Below are 18004 nucleotides of genomic sequence, written 5' to 3' on the forward strand. Positions count from 1 at the left end.
CTTATTATTATAGATAAGGTTATTAATATATTAACAAACTATATATTGTACAATTATTAGGTAATAATTCATGTATTAATTATTAATTAAGGTATTAATGTAAGGATTATTCATAATATTAACAAAATTATTAATATAATAACTAAGCATATCTATTCAGCACACATGAACTTTGTCAATACTCTTTTAAAAAGCATCCCAGGATGCAACTCATGAAGATTTAATGAAATTCTTATTAAATTACAATTTCCTGACCTTATTAGTGGATCATGAATAACCAAACAAGAACATCAATAATAATATTAATAATTTATTACTTCTATACTTGTACAAAAGGGGCATTTTTTATTCTTAGTAAACTTTGTTCATTTCACTTTAAGTGTGAACAACACAAGTACAGTGTCATATCAAGAGTATAAAATAAATAGGGATTTTTTTCTTGAGGCACATTTTCTGATTACTTTCCACTTCTGGAATAAATCTGGCAGATTTATACTGGTAAACAACACTGTATTGTCCCCGAACACCTGCAATCATGTGACTGGTGCACAGGGAGTGATGTAATTGTAAATGAACATGCATTGAACATAGTCCTGTTTATACACATAAACAAATATATTTAATGTAATGTATAAATATGCACTGCAAAATGGTTTAAAATTGATTCAGGTTTAATACTTTAGCAGAAAGAACATTACTGATTTTTTTTTTCTAACAATGTTTTAATGAAATAAAATGAGAACTTTTGAGCCCTCTCATTTATAAGTCCATTGTACAGAATACATTCATACAGAATACAACCTCTTCTGATGGTGAGGTATGTGAAGCATACTAACACTCACATTCAGGCTCAAGGCACTGTATTACAAACAATTTACATTGAAGCAGCTGTGATTTTCTTAAAACGTTTGACCAATAGGTGGCGCAGTCCTGAAACATGTCAAGTACCATAATGTCCCAATGATACAAAGTTTCATTTCACAATCCAACAGCACTGCCAACAGTTCCTGCTTGTCCTTCCTTCCCTGACAGAGGGCTGGACTTTTCAATGCACCAAAAAAACACAATGATGTAGCATTATATCTGCCCTGATTTCAATAAACATACATTTTTGAAATCAAAATGAATGGCATCTAATACATTATTAATATCTTAAGAGCTTTACAAGTCATTTTCAGGCTTGATAAATGACCTAATTTTAATACACTTAAGCGCAAATACACTGAGTATAACACTGGATCTCAAATCCAGCCCATTTTGCACTGACTTGCTTCGTCAAATGCAAATTTAAAAAGGTGCAGTCACATTAGTCAAATTTTTCACTTAAAAATCACTTTAAAACCGAGCAGTTTTCGGTTGATAACTGCAGTGAATTGCAGGAAATCTTTCACATGCACACAAAATTCCTGATCACAGTAGCGAAATTTCGCAAGTCCATCGTGAACTGTCAATAGTAGTGCCATATAAAGCTCATTTTCAAACCAAGCAGCTTACTTAATTTGCTTGAGAAGCTTGAACCTGTTGCGAAGTCTGAAAATCTTTCGCCAAACAACAGTAAATGTGACTGCACCTTGAGACAAAAATCTGCGCAATAAAACAATAAACATAAAATTAACAAATATCATACAGAATAATGAAGTTGGCTATATCACTCATGCACTTTTGAGAGGCAATAAAATCTGAAGACATTTCAATAAAGGAATGCAAATATGTTGTGGCACATATTACACAGCGAAGGCTCAAGGCAAAGTGGCGCGAGTGACGTTAAAACGTACGTATTTTAACATTATACAAGTAAACTTTACGCACAAACTTGTAATATATCCAGTAAACTCTTCCTTATCCCATTATATACATTAATACATTTATGCACGGCTTTAAACAACATGAACAAATGTTTTCTTTCTATATTTGCCACTTCTTGCATCATGTTTACAGACATGCTGATGAATAATAATTGCATCTCTATGAAGACAAACAAGCCACATTCAGACCTCAACACGCTTGCTAAAAACAACTCAGCTTGTGTGCGTTTAGAAACGCCAAACACGCCGCAGGTTCACCTCAAAACCAGCATGCGGCTGGGATGTTTATATTGTGGACGGTCGGAGGAGCAGCAGGGAGTTTCAGGAAGTGCTACTTCTCTTCCTGGTTCGAGGTCTCCTCAGCATCCCCTCCTCCTCTTGATCGCTCTCGCACTCCCTTTCGAACATGGCCACCGTTCGACCTACGTAGCCCATCTTGGGTTTGTCCTGTAAATGATATTGAGATGCATTCCTGAAATGGGATTCGACCGATATACCAACATGCCAGAATCTTGGGTAAGACATCAGAAGCACTCTAATTGTTTAATTGGTCATATTATTTGAAGATTTGCCTGGAGACTCCTGGACGTATACAGCCAGACAGTTATCTTTTTTGGAAATGATTAATGGAGTATAATTGACCAGGGTCCATGAAATACCTGTGTTTTAGTGTGACCTTTCTTCATCATGCGTGTCAAGTGGTTGCAGAGGGCCACGATTCTGAAAGAAAGCTATTGGAATGCAGGGAGAAAGCTTAATTTTGGAGCTTTTAGACTAAACACAGGTTCAAAAGTTTGGGGTCCGTAAGATTTTTACAAAAAAAACTAATGGGAAGAAATTTACTTTTTTGTTCAGCAAAGATGCATTAAATTGAACAAAATTGACAGAAAGAACATTTATAATGTAACAAACATTTTTATTTCAAATAAATGCAGTTCTTTGTTAATCAAAGAATCATGAAAAATGGCACGGATTCTACAAAAATATTAAGCGGCACAATTGTTTTCATCAGTGAAAATAAGAAATGTTATATGAGCAGCAAATTAGCATATTAGAATTATTTCTAAAGGATTATGTGACACTGAAGACTGGTGAAATGATGCTGAAAATTTAGCTTGGCATCACCGGAATAAATTATATTTTAAAATATACTGAAATAGGAAACAGGTATTTTAAACTGTAATAATATTTCACTGTTACTGCTTTTTACTGTATTTCTGATACAGTAAATATAGTCTTGGTGAGCAAAAGAGACTTATTAAAAAAAAAAACGTAAAAAAATCGTACAGACCCTGAAGTGGTTTTGAATGACTGATAATGACCCTAAAATGCCACATTATTTCAACTCCATCATAGTAAGACTGAAATGCATATGCTTATAATTTTAACAAATACAAGAGTAAATTCTAGTAGTATCACAGTTTCCATGCGTCTTATAAATAAATTCACAAATTAAGTTGGAAAAAACTCAAATAACATTTCTGTCAACACTGTTAAATTCAAAATGTTTTAGGGCTAAGCACTACAGGGCTGAATGGTACAATGTTTAATAACAGCTTTAGCTAGAAAATATCATTGCGTCAGGCCATATATAGAGTCAGTATTCTTGTTCGCGTCCAAAAATGCTACCATAAGAGAACCCTCAAAAAGCCACTGTTCCACTCCCCATGTCCCAACAGAGTTGAACAGAAAGTGCAGAAAAACATGTTAAAATTATCTGTAAGAATTCATTGAGGACACATATAGCACTATTTCCTTAGCGTAAATCGTAAAACTACCGTTTCGCTATTTGTTCAGGATGGACGCACCTCCTCCGGGCATATTGTCTCCTGAAGTTCTCAATGTTCACCACAGATTGTCGTCGCACCAGGGCTTGTCTGGGGTTTACGGGCTAAAGGAAAAACAATCACAGTGTCATAACCGTTCAATACAATCTTTGGATTCCCCCAGTTTATCAACTACCAGGTGAAAAATCTTAAGTCTGATTGTTTATAAAATGAATAGCACACCTTTCCTCAATAAACCACATGATTTGAGATATCATATCTTTAGCACAGACAGCGTTCACAATAGATTCCTAGCCCTAAGTATGAGCAATATTAAAAGTGATGCCTTAACACATAATTGCAGAAGTTCCAAGAAACACACACCCCTGAGGGACTGAGTATAGTTCATCTCTTTCCATCCCACAATGCACCACAGCCAGCTGCAGGACTAATGATCAGTGTGAGGTATGTACTGTAATCATCATCCAGTGCTTTATTAAGTATGGAAAGAAATAACATCACTGTTTACGTCAAGCAGCATGCTGGCATGACGTGCTGAAGAAAAGGTCCAAGTGCTGATGTTCACAAATCAATACACATAAAACAAATATGACTTTTTGATCGAAATTAAAGTATAAAGTAACAGGAATATACACAGAATTACATGTGCAAGAAAGAAAAGTTAAATTAAAACCGGCAATGAGCATGTAGTGCTTTAAATAGGTACATTCACAAATAAATTAGAGAACTTTTAAACTGCTTATAAGAAAGGAAAAGTTACAATTTATGGCCAAAATCATATTTATGGCATCTGTAAACAAAAGAAAAACAACCCATGCATAAAGATTGAATGAAATCATAAAGGCTGACATCATTTCAACTTATCACTATTACTGTTCAAAGAAAGAATGTTTTTGAAAGAAATGAAAGAAACACTGACAAGATCAACCATATTGATGAATATGGTGAATGCAAAAGAATGCTGTTGAATGCTGTAGTAGAGCACCAGCATGTGCATAATCTAATTATTTTGGTATAAAGTATATACAAAACAAGTTACAAATAAACAACACAATTTTAAACTCTGACTTTTGCAGGTACAGCAAATTTAATTCCAAACATGTCTCAAAAGTGTCTCAAACTAATGTTCTGTTCTGAAGGTTAAGGTCTGCAAGCCGGGACTCGAACTCAGGATGCCCGAAGCGCAACAGCACTATATGTTGGCGAGCTGCCCACGAGGCTATTGGTGCCAAGGCCATAGGCATTTTTAACCTTATCAGCCTAGCTTATGAATATTAATTAGGCTTCAGTAAAGGTCTTTAGAATTTAAAGGGAAAGTTCACCCAAATTCTGTCATTATTTACTTACCCATATGCCATCATGCTTTCTTTCTTCTGTAGAACACAAAAGAAGATATTTTGAAGAATGTTCGTAACCAAACATTCTTTGTTACGACTGGACAACAAAACACTGTGGCATTTCTCAAAATATCTTCTTTTGTATTCCTATACAGGCTTGGAATGACATGAGCATGAGTAAATGGGTGAAATATTATTTTAAATAAATCTTTAAAGCTTTTAAAATATTACTATTGCCTAAAATATCTAGGTTTTGGCTTTGTTTGCGTGTGCAGACCGATCGGTGTATGACATCAAAGTACCATACAGACGGTTATGCTTTCGAAACGCTCTCGAGGTACTTTGATGTCAAACACTGATCGGTCTGAGCCGCACTGCTTTTAAGTCGAACACACCTAATATGTACGCGTAATTGCATCGCTTTGACCGTAGATCCCACCTTCTCACACGCCATGATTGGTCCATTATGCACAATGCTTGCATGTTATTGGTCAAACTACTTTTCGATCATTACCTTCAGCAAGCATGAAAACAGGAAAACAAAGCCAAAACAAATCCTGGCCAGGACGCGTCCTGGGAAAATGGCATGTATGGTCACCCTAGACAAACAGAATCTTTTTTCTTTTTTTTACAGTGGTTAACATTGCTACTCTATCAGCTATGCCTCTGAATTCACATCCTGCTTTTAATTCATTGTATTGCAACTGCAGTCTAATCTCCACTAGCTAGACTCAGAGATGTCTGGCTGCGCTTGAGGATATAGATCGCCACCACAGGCCCTGCTCAGCAGCTCCTTCAGGGCCTCGTTCACCTCATTGTTCAGAGCTGAAATGGATCCGAATCCCTTGTTCCCAGCCTCTCCGTTTAGTGACCCCATAACCTCCTGCAACCATCTGAGTTCTGCGTTCAGCTCCTGTCTGAGGGAGCTCAGGTGGGCTTCTCTAGTCAGGTAGCGACTGTCGATGCTGGCTAAGCTGTCGTCGGTTGTCCTCAAGTCCTCCTGGAGGCCTTTCCTCAACGCCTCCGCTTTACGAAACTCGTAGCGCACCTGCGAAAGCTCCTGCCGAATTCTTTCGCTTTCCTCTTTATACCAAGCTTCCTTCTCAATGTAGATGGAGAGAAGAGCCTCAACATCATCCTGAAGGGATTCACGCTTCTGAGCCACATTTTCGATACCCATTTCCACCAACGAGATGTCCTCCAGAACATTGGCGAAACGCTCAAAGTTGACATAGGTGTTGTTGGGTGGCATGGTGGAGTGGGATTGAATGGTGTACTCTTTCAAGCGTTTGGTCTTCAGCTGCTGCGATTCCACTTGTGTTTGCACCTCTACGGTGGCGCTGTTGTCCTCTGACTGCTCGTGGTTCTTCGCATAGAGAAATTAGGAGGAAGAATGAGTAAGAAGCTAGTTCGCTTTTTCACCAGGATGACAAAGCACTCAACTCTCGCACAGGTAAGCAGCAGATCCAGGCAGGAGGAGTTAATGCTGGTCTCGGGATGTTAGGATGAGGAGAACAGCATGGTACACACAGGATTCAGTTGTCGATTAGAAGAATTCATCAACATGCGATTGCTTCCATTATGAAGACTTGCATGCATACATGCATCTAGTAGTTGGCCAACAAGGTAATACCAGGATTTGCTGTTTGGATTTGGGATAGTTCACCCAAGAATGATACTTTTGGCATCATTTACTCACCCTTGTGTCATGTTAAGGAGTTTTAAGTCTTTTTAGGGATGTTTCAACAGTTTTTTTCTGATTAAATGAAAGTTAACAGGGTCCAAGACAACATTGGACCCCACTGTATGGACAAAAATAAAACACTTCTTAAATATCTTCATCTGTGTTCCACCCCTGTTGAAAATAACAGCGTATGCTGGTTTAAGCTGGTCCTTAGTTGGTCATGAGCTGGTTTAAGCTCGTCCTGAGCTGGTTATAAGCTTATTATGAGCTGGTTTAAGCTGATCATGTGCTGGTTATAAGATGGTTTCAGCTGGTCATGTGCTGGTCTTAAGCTGGTCCTAAGCAGCTCCTGCTCAGGACCAGCTGTTAAACAGCTTATAACCAGCTTAAACCAGCTCAAACCAGCTTCCATGCTTTAAAACATACCTAACCAGCATATGCTGGTTTTATCAACAGGGACAGAAGAAATAAAGAAAGTCATACAAGCTTGAAACACATGAGGGTGAGTAAATGACAACACTTTTCACTTTTGGGTGAACTTTGCCTATAATTTTATAATTCATGTAGAGTAGAGAGAGGCATATGTGTCTTAATGATGTGTGTAAAACCCGAGGTCAGTTCATTCTGTACAAACCAGCAGAGTAAAGTTCAACACTTGTGTATGGTATAATGGCAGTAAGAAGCATTCATTTCAAAAAGCCACATAAGAGTAGATAAACATGTTTTCAACTGTGCATGTTTCCGACTTAATCCAAGTGATTACCTTAATCCAGGGGTGGTTGAGTGCGTCTTGTATCTTAAGCCTCTTTCTGCAAAGAAAACAAACACAAAGCAAACTCAAGGTAAATGCAAAAGAACAACTTCAAAACATCAAAAGACAAAGAAAACAGAGAAACTGAGAGAAATGTAAGGTAAAAACTTAATTTAGACATATACGTAGCAAGTCTACGCATGCCTTAATAAACACTTGATCTGTGAGACGTCATCGTAGAACATGACAGATACAGAATATTTAGCATTAAATGTGGCAGTAATGAAAATTGCATGCTCATACCTGCCCAATAGTGTCAATTAAAAAGGCCAGTGACAGAATCCTATTGTTTTGATGTATGTGCTTATAAGAAAACTACATAAAACTGGGATTTCCTGTTTTTTCCATTTGAAAAGAATAACAAATCCCACTTAGACTCATTTGTTCCCCCCAAAAAGGCCCCAAAGTCTTGCTGAAGCCTTCACTGCTGTTTCTCTTTTCGGCTGAACCCTGATTTGACCTCTCACCTCGTATCTTTCACCAGCAGCTGTCTGATGAAGCTTTTGGCCAGTTCACTGGTGCTGCCGAAGAACTCCTCATCAAATTCAAAGTTCACTGCTGAGATGTTTGCAAGAGTTTCCTGCTTGGAGTCGCCCAGGAACGGTGATGCCCCACTTAATCTAAAACAGAAAGACAAATACTTGACCTATGTGGAAGCACATTGGAAATTCCTGTTAATTAATTCCTGAAACTGATCCGACAGTGGAATCCAAACATGTGCTCCCATAGTTCATGTATCAGACAGCTGTTAAGTGCCATAATTATGTTCATACTGGCAATGGGTGTAACAGTATGGGTGCCGCTGTCTGACAGCCCAAGGCTCAACCTGTTCCTCATTATTCACTTTTATGGTTTATTGCTACATTCATGTGAATTCCATATTTATTTAATACCTGTCATTCATATTAATTTATCTGCCCAATATTTATTTATTTAAAAATAATTATTTAATAATACTTATTCAGTTTTTATTTAATAATACATATTTATTTATTAGTCATTCTTCGTTATTTGTTTAATAATACTTATTTAATAATACTTTTTTAATAATTACATTTACAAAAAATAGCTATATATTTAATTATGAATATAATCATTAATTATAAATTACTGTATTTCAAAAACATTTAAAAAATCTCACTGACCCCAAACGTTTGAATGGCAGTGTCATTTTAAACTATTGCAACTGTAAACTATTCCATAAACTACTGCATTACAGGGCATTTTAAATTATTTTTATAATTGAATATTGTTTATTCTACTATATTTAAAATGTAGGTGATGTAGATTTCAAATAAAGACGTTGAGAGAGAAAATCATCTCAGTTCTACAAAATTATTGTCAGATTTATTAATCTAAACAAAAACGACCTACAAACTGAGCATAAACTGAGTATCCTGGGTGTGAGCAGATATTCATCTCATTAATAAAAAATTATGTTACACCCTTTATGGAAATGAACATTATTAGGAATAATAAAAGAATCCTGATCATATTCACTTTGGCAATGGGTGTAGCATTATTGTGTCCCATTATGAGAACCTCTCATTCATTATTCACCAGTGTGCTTCATCAATACTTTTGTTCAGCATGTGACCTGTGTATGGAACTCAATGGAATCTATCAACCATTCTGTGGAATGTCTATGAATGTCTGGATGTCCTGTCAGAGAAGAAGGAATCCGCATTCCTCCATTCACACTCACAGGATGTATGTGATGACTCCGATGCTCCTAGAGGAAACAGAGCGGTGGAAGAGAGCACATGGTTAAGCCATAGTCGAGTATTGACGCTTACTGTATGTAAAGTACAAAGCGTGATGTGCTTAAAAGAGTTCTCACCACATGTCCGCCTCTAATCCCAGAGGCTCATAGTTGACTATCTCTGGAGCTGAAAATAAACCAGGTTAGAGGCATCAGCTATACATTTCTTTCAAAACAACCATGTGGGATGTCCAAAGATGGCAGAGATTTTCAGCATCTGACACTTACTTTGCATTTTACATCATGAACTGTTGAACTTACCAACAAATTCTGGAGTCCCAAAAATGTTTTTGAACTCCACTCCGTCCTTGATCCTATGCGCCAAACCAAAGTCGATAAGTTTAATCCGTGGCAGTTGGATATTGTTATCCAGCAGCATGATATTTTCAGGCTGAAAACCAAATAAATTTCCAATTAAAACCCTGAGCAATTAAAATTTAATAAATGTACATTTCCATTGACATTATGAGTGTCACTGTATGACGGTATTGAGCTGGTCATTAATTATTCACAATTCTTGTTTATTCCTACATTTGGTTACATTTCAAACGATTATGTGAACATGTGAACTGTTAATTTCATATTTATGTACTTGATTATCTGATTCATAATTTCAATTATTTGGCTGATATTTAATTTAAAATGTAATTTAATTTAATTTAATTTCCCCATGGAATGTTTGATATTATTATAACTGGATATTGTTTGTTCTATATTATACATTTACATGATCAATAGTTCTAAAAAAACTCAATTCTACAAGCAAGCGGGAAACAATTCTGTTCTATGCGACTATTTTGGGAGGAAAATGTAACTGAAATGAGAAAAAGTGAAATTTAAACATCTTGAGTTCACAAAACGCATTGTAGCCTTGCAAACCATTTTTGTATTGTCCATGACAATGAAAACAGCGATGGAAATACAAGCTTTCTATTTTCAAGTCCATCTCAGCAAATGTTACTTGTCATATGTGTGTCTGGCTAATCAACGTTAACCTCCACCTCAGCAGTTTGCATGCTGATGAAGTGGCTGAAGGTTTCATGTAATTCTGAGGGACGTTGCGTGGGACTCAACACCTGTTATGTTCCCATATTAATGCCTCTACATACTCAAGAGGTGAAAAGAGGCATCCAGCTGACTTCAAGTGTGGAGGAGGACACACACCATGTTCCTGTAGGAACTGTGCCATGTCTAGGATGTAGAAGTACATATTTGCCTCCTAATCAATGTGAAAAGAAAGGCGAGAAAACTATATATAGGCCTATGTTAGTGAGCTATTTACTGGCTACTTGCGAAAACTCTGAATTTAGCTGATAGCTAAATTAGCTACTTTTTAGAAACAATCTTCTTGTGATGGTACGTTTTCAACCTATCAGTAAATATGTTTTGACTAAGAAAGTTATGCTATGCTAATATCTTTTTGAGTGTGAGACATAGCTGCGTCTCATTTTGGAGGCTGTGTCCTCCAGAGGTCGGAGCTTATCCAGTCACCTAATTAGTGGCTATATTAAATCTCAGAATTTAGCTGTTAGCTAAAATAGTTATTTTCTTTTGTGAGGCAGGACATGTTTTGTTTACATAGGCTATCAATTAGCATATGTTATTTTGAACATGAGAGTGTTATGCTAAGCTAAGCTAATATCAGGACACACACCATGTTCCTGTAGGAACTGTGCCATGTCTAGGATGTAGAAGTACATATTTGCCTCCTAATCAATGTGAAAAGAAAGGCGAGAAAACTATATATAGGCCTATGTTAGTGAGCTATTTACTGGCTACTTGCGAAAACTCTGAATTTAGCTGATAGCTAAATTAGCTACTTTTTAGAAACAATCTTCTTGTGATGGTACGTTTTCAACCTATCAGTAAATATGTTTTGACTAAGAAAGTTATGCTATGCTAATATCTTTTTGAGTGTGAGACATAGCTGCGTCTCATTTTGGAGGCTGTGTCCTCCAGAGGTCGGAGCTTATCCAGTGACCTAATTAGTGGCTATATTAAATCTCAGAATTTAGCTGTTAGCTAAAATAGTTATTTTCTTTTGTGAGGCAGGACATGTTTTGTTTACATAGGCTATCAATTAGCATATGTTATTTTGAACATGAGAGTGTTATGCTAAGCTAAGCTAATATCCAGTGAGCTGGCTACTTCCCAAATCACTGAATTTAGCTGTTAGCTAAAATAACTTTTTATTAACAACTCTTTCGTAAGCATAGAATGACAAGTTTTTGTTCAAATAGCAGTTAGCATATGTTTTGAGCAAGAGAGGGAGTTATGTTACGCTAATATCCAGTAACCTAATTAGTCAATGGCTACTTTCTAAATCTTTGTTAGCTAAATTAGCTATTTTTAGGAATGTTAATTGAAGTAAGCGAAATATAGTTATGAAAGTTCCCTGATAGCACACGTACATCACAGAGATGTCTATATGACATCTGCAAGACGTATTTTTTAGTGTTTGCTCATCTGCAATACGTCTGTTGGACGCTTCCTATCAGATGTCAAATAGATGTCATTTTGGAGGCTGTGTCCTCCAGAGGTCGGAGCTTATCCAGTCACCTAATTAGTGGCTATATTAAATCTCAGAATTTAGCTGTTAGCTAAAATAGTTATTTTCTTTTGTGAGGCAGGACATGTTTTGTTTACATAGGCTATCAATTAGCATATGTTATTTTGAACATGAGAGTGTTATGCTAAGCTAAGCTAATATCCAGTGAGCTGGCTACTTCCCAAATCACTGAATTTAGCTGTTAGCTAAAATAACTTTTTATTAACAACTCTTTCGTAAGCATAGAATGACAAGTTTTTGTTCAAATAGCAGTTAGCATATGTTTTGAGCAAGAGAGGGAGTTATGTTACGCTAATATCCAGTAACCTAATTAGTCAATGGCTACTTTCTAAATCTTTGTTAGCTAAATTAGCTATTTTTAGGAATGTTAATTGAAGTAAGCGAAATATAGTTATGAAAGTTCCCTGATAGCACACGTACATCACAGAGATGTCTATATGACATCTGCAAGACGTATTTTTTAGTGTTTGCTCATCTGCAATACGTCTGTTGGACGCTTCCTATCAGATGTCAAATAGACATATGTTAGATGTTTTTAAGATTTTATGATTTAGAATGTATGTAAAACTGATATCTTATAGACATCTGTCAGATGTTTGTACACAGCAGATGCTTTCCAGATCAAGCAATCTTTAACAGACATCTTGCAGACGTACGTGTACTATCTGGGTAATACCATTGAGTGAGCCTATTCACAGATGAAGATGAATATTCAGTAAGATAAAGGCATTCATTTGAATGAACAGCTGTTTTTGTTTACATAGCAGCTAGCATATAAATACATTCGCGCCGAACATTCGTGTTTGTGTAAAAAGGCCTTCATGCTAAGCGAATATCCAGTGATATACTGCAATTAGTCACTGTTATGTCCTGACTAATAGGCTACCAATTATTTCAGCATGGTACGTTCTGTTTACATAGCAGTTAGCATGTGCTAACTGGAGCAAGAGAAGCAGTTCGCTAAAGTAATATCTTTTTAGTGTCTCCGGCTGGCCTTGTAGAGCTCAAGCGTACGCTGGCAACTATGGAAATGCAGCACTTATAAAAACAGGATGGAGATTATGGCAGAGAACAGCGTGGGTGGCATGTCTCATCATGTGCCGCTGATAACCTTGTGTTAGAATGTGTGGACCCAGGCCAGCCGGGACGAAAAACATGGGAATGGGGCGCAAACACGCATACAATCTCAGCCCATGATGGGACGGTGTTCAGCACAGCGATTAGTTAGAGCTGTCATTAGGAGAGGAAGCTGTTTATAAGCTGAAAAGAGTGAAAGGAAGGAATTTCCAGACGGTTGACAGAAACGGGGTCATGTATGCATTCCCAAGAAACAGTACAATGGCAGGTCTTAGAAAAGTGAATAGCTATTTTGTCATGCAAAGTTTCAGGTGTTGCCACGCAACAGATCCGATTGTTCTTCAGAAAAGGCCAATTCACCTCTGCTTGAGGAAGAGCTAAACTGTTGCCATGGCGACCATTATAGCTGTTTCTCGCCTCCACAACCAAGCCATTTATAGGAAGCTATACGACTGACTCCGGATCTCTCAGACAGGCGTGGACAAAACTTGTTTTGTACCTTCAGGTCAAAATGTACAATTTTCTTGGAGTGCAGGTACTGAACTCCGTTGAGGATCTGTTTGATGAATTCTGTGGCTTCCTCTTCACACAGCGACTCCTTCTGAGCCAGGAAGTCGAAGAGCTCGCCTCCTGAAACACTGAAAAATGACATTTCCATTGGTTAGATGTGGTTTGTCTGTCTAACATGCAAACCAACAGACATATTCAAAGATGCAGTCATGCAGCCAACGTAAGAAGCTGACTTTAAATTTGCTGTCGGTTATAATAAGTTGATGTCATAATAAAGCATAAAATTTCTTAAACTAATTTTTTTTGTTTAATAAATAAACAAATACTTATCTATTTAATATTTATCTGATTAACATTTACTTACTCATTTATCTGATTAATATCCATTTAGCTGCTTCATATTTATTTATTTTTCCCGGTGACATTTTCACTTTTTTTATAATTGGATATTGTATTGTATTAAATGGAGAGGCTCTGCAAGGAGGAATGGCAGAGGATTCCCAAATCCAGGTGTGAAAAACTTGTTGCCTCTTTCCCAAAAAGACTCATGGCTGTATTCGATCAAAAGGGTGCTTCTACTAAATACTGAGCAAAGGGTCTGAATACTTAGGACCATGTGATATTTCAGTTTTTCTTTTTTAATAAATCTGCAAAAATGTCAACAATTCTGTGTTTTTCTGTCAATATGGGGTGCTGTGTGTACATTAATGAGGAAAAAAATTTACTTAAATGATTTTAGCAAATGGCTGCAATATAACAAAGAGTGAAAAATTTAAGGGGGTCTGAATACTTTCCGTAACCACTGTATATTTCTAATAAAGATGAGGAAAAATTCAAAGCATAAAAAATAGCTTAAAATACGTTTTGTTTGAAAAAAATGTATTTATTTACTTATTTATCAGTGTATGTAGCCTATATAATATGCATTTAATTCATGTTTATGTAGATACTTATTGACTTAAATTAATGCAATTATTTTTTTTATCCATTCATCTATTCATCCATCGCTGTAGCTTATTTTTTTAATAATTGGATATCATATTGTAATTTAATTATGTAAGTGATGTATATTTCAAATAAAGTTGGTTGAGAAAAAAAACTACATTTTTGAAGCATTAATAAAATATATGTGTTTGATGATCTGATTTATTTATCAATGTAATATTTATATATTACATATTTTTATACAATATGCATTTAATTCATGTTTACTTATCTAACTTGACTGATTATTTGATTAATATTAATTTTTTCATAGATTTATATTATTACTTTTACTCATACTATTACTATACTATTACTACTAATACTCATTTATCTGTTTAATGTGTTCATTCATTCATCCCTGTGTAAATATTTCTAATAAAGCATATTTCTAATAAAGCTGAGGAAAAATGCTCAGTCCTACAATCATTGTTAAAATCTATTTATTAATCTAAACAAAAATGGCCTCCTAACAGAGTGCACCCAGTGCACTCAGTATGTCTCACACATACAGAGAGGTTCATCTCAATAACATAGACTAGTAAACTTCCTCTGTGACATTTAACCACAGCAGCTCTTAAAATGGCTTAGTACAGCTCTTTTTATCATTAGCATCAAACCACTTTATCGTAGCTCTGCAGAAATCTCTTTCCCATACACTCACAGACATTTCAGTAGTCACATATCAGCACAGCTGAACAAGTACACTATGTCTCCTTTTTGAAGCCAGAGTATTTGATCCAGAAAGATTACTTAAAATGCAGCTGACAGTCACAGACAGTCCATTCAGTCACAGTTCTGATTGGATTCAGGCCACAATTAGCCCTAATTGAGCTTCTACGCTCCCATGCACACATTATAGTCATGGTAAACCTGAGCTGGGCCTCCCAGCAACTCTAGAGCACTGACATTTACTATAGCTTCCCCAACACATTCAGAGAATGACAAACACACAGGCCGTGGAAGTTTAAACTGCTCCCATTCCATAGCACAAGGGGTCATGGGTAATATTAGCCATAAAAGTATGGAAATTCAGTGGAAGTAATATGCCATCTTGGCACCTTTGGCATAATGTTTACAATGTACAATGATTTGGGACACACTAATCCTGATGCCACATACTATTTAGGATGGAGAATATGTGAATTGGGATGCAGACTGCACCATGCAGCAATTTTTTGTCCTCTAATGCACCTGATCCAATGAATCAGATGTTTGTTATGTTTAATGGTAGCTGAAACAGCTGTTACAGTTCAGGACTAGATGGTAAGCCTTCTTTCGAGAAAGTCTTAAGAGACTGAAGTAGAGAACTACTGGTTCAAACAGCAGTGAGTAAGAGCTCTTGGAAGAGGGTGGCAGGCATTAGTCAACTAAAGAGCAATGTCATTTGAGGACTCGCATTTGAAATAAAGCAGTAGCTCGCATTGATTTGAATATACAACCTAGTTTGTTATAGTTTTAATGGAGTTCCTATCACATTTCTGAAAATGGCCTTTAAATTCAGCTGATATTTTGATGGATTTTTCATTTACTGTACATTAAGAAATCTTAAAGGTGCGGTAATAAAAACAGCCTTTTCTAGGGGTCTAAGGGTCAGAGATATATGGAAGTTTGTTTCAGCCACTGAATAAAAATTCAACTTTTTATCTCTAAATTCTGACTTTTTACTCACAATTGCAAATTTATATATCACACTTCTGACTTTTTTCTTGCAATTACAAGTTATGAAGCCAGAATTGTTAGATATAAACTAGCAGTTGTAAGAAAATGACAGAATTGTGAGCTGACTTTTTTTTTTTTTCCAGAATTAGACTTTATAACTCGCAATTGTGCAGGATATAAACTTGCAATTGCGAGAAAAAAAGTCAGAATTGCAAGACATAAACTCACAAATGTGAGAAAATAAATCCAGAAATGCAATTCTGACTTTATTTCTGAAAATTGCGAGTTTATATCCTGCAATTATGGCTTTGTATCTCGCAATTTATATCACCATTTTGACATTATGACTCACAAATTCGTTTATATCTTGCAATTTTGAGTAAAAAAAGTCAAAATTCTGAGTTTATATCTCGCAATTCTGTTTATATATTTCTCAGATATATATTTCTTTGTATAGACATATTTCTCAGAATTGCAAAGAAAAAAAGTCAGAATTACGAGATAAACTCACAATTGCGAGAAAAAATTCTGAATTGCAATTGACCGTTTGCAAGGAGCTTGATTGACAGGCAATCTGACTAATCAGAACGTGGATATTATGTGCGGCCGCTGCTATCCGCCATCTTGCCCGACATCTACGGCTGGTCTCCATAGAAATCCATGTTAAAACGGAGTAAAAAGAATAGACTGAATTGAAACTTTTTCAATATAACTAAATATAAAAATGTGCGCAGGGTTAAGCTGTGCTGTTGTTTGCTGCCACAGTAACGGCAATAAGCTAAGAAATTCCTTTAAAGTACTTGTTTTGCATACCAGAAAACCTGTCATGTCCAGCGCTGTATGCATGGCTTGCAGCGCTTAAGTTAAAATACTGAGTGTTAAATAATAAAATAATATGTTAAAACGTGTGCTCTTATCATTCTGTTGACAAAATCCCATTAATCCCCTCTGAAGTGATGAAACTATGGCGCCATGTGCTTTTTAAAACCATTTTCATAGGTTTCACGTTGGCTTGGAAAATATGTAAATGAGCATGCCCAGTAACTGCAGATGTATCCCTTCTAACCTTAACCACAAATGAGACAGAGGAGTAGATTAACTTCGGTGGACTTCAACTAAAAAAATGGTGTGTTCCGCATAAAATATAAATAAAATAAAATTAAATACTTTTTGATGTTTATTTATGCTCATTTCGTGCTTTAAGTAAATATGAAAAGACGATTGGTTCACGTGTTTAAACTGAGGCAATACAGTTACATTACAATACATTAAAGAGCCACAAAACGGTATTTATTGTTTGAATTAATTAAAAAATTAAAAAATTTGAAAGCTGAGTCCTGAGACCTTGTTTCACACCAGAAGTAACCTGCTCTGTCTTGTCTGTCCACACGTTGACAGTTTCCTCTTTGCTCTGCGATGTATTTTTCATTGCGCGAGAACAGGATTTGTAGTGTGAGAGCGGCATTGTTTGTCGGGGATAGCAACAGTAACTAAGGAGGGCGGGTCTTTGCGAACAGTCAATTCTGACTATTTCTGAAGAACGTGAGTTTATGTTCCGCAATTATAGCTTTATAACTCGTCATTGAGTGTTTATATTTCACAATTTTGACATTATGAGCCCTATCATACACCCAGCGCAATGCGGTGCCAGGCGCAAGTGTTTTTTGCTAGTTTCAGCCTGACGCAGCTGAGATTTTCACGTCCTGAAAATAGAGAGAGAGAGAGAGGGTCATATCACAGTGGAGTCAGCTGTCTTAACCGTGGCTTGTGTACTGCAAACACATACCAGCTTCATCACTGTGTCTGTCACAGTTTTCCATGTTGTTTAAAGGGGTCATATGATGCGATTTCAAGTTTTCCTTTCTCTTTGGAGTGTTACAAGCTGATTGTGCATAGATAAGATCCCTGAAGTTGCAAAGACTAAAGCCTCAAAACCAAAGAGATATTCTTTATCAAAGTTAAGACTCTGCCACGCCCCCCTAAAACGGCTCGTTCTAACACGCCCCCACATATCTA

At 36.4% G+C, this 18004-nt stretch overlaps 1 protein-coding gene and 1 long non-coding RNA gene across 2 annotated transcripts in view; both read right to left on the reverse strand.

Annotated features, from left to right (window-relative positions):
• Nucleotides 1-331: 331 nt before the first annotated feature.
• On the reverse strand, nt 332-2544 carry LOC107598840 (uncharacterized). The gene is made up of 2 exons (XR_001610607.1): nt 2465-2544; nt 332-2252 (listed from the first exon to the last, which is right to left on the reverse strand). It is a non-coding gene; the product is annotated as an uncharacterized lncRNA (long non-coding RNA).
• A 2993-nt stretch (nt 2545-5537) lies between these two features.
• LOC107598893 (death-associated protein kinase 2) overlaps nt 5538-18004 on the reverse strand; it is a 15852-nt gene continuing 3385 nt past the window's right edge. The window contains exons 3-9 of the mRNA XM_016290333.1: nt 13332-13470; nt 9448-9577; nt 9265-9313; nt 9130-9156; nt 7892-8044; nt 7377-7422; nt 5538-6295 (exon numbers count right to left, since the gene is read on the reverse strand). Of these exons, the coding sequence (XP_016145819.1) occupies nt 5651-6295; nt 7377-7422; nt 7892-8044; nt 9130-9156; nt 9265-9313; nt 9448-9577; nt 13332-13470 (1189 nt within the window). The 3' untranslated portion in view covers nt 5538-5650. The remainder of the gene's footprint in view (nt 6296-7376; nt 7423-7891; nt 8045-9129; nt 9157-9264; nt 9314-9447; nt 9578-13331; nt 13471-18004) is intronic.

This window comes from Sinocyclocheilus grahami, unplaced genomic scaffold (assembly GCF_001515645.1).
Source record: "Sinocyclocheilus grahami isolate Dianchi unplaced genomic scaffold, SAMN03320097.WGS_v1.1 scaffold257.1, whole genome shotgun sequence".
NCBI lineage: Eukaryota > Metazoa > Chordata > Actinopteri > Cypriniformes > Cyprinidae > Sinocyclocheilus > Sinocyclocheilus grahami.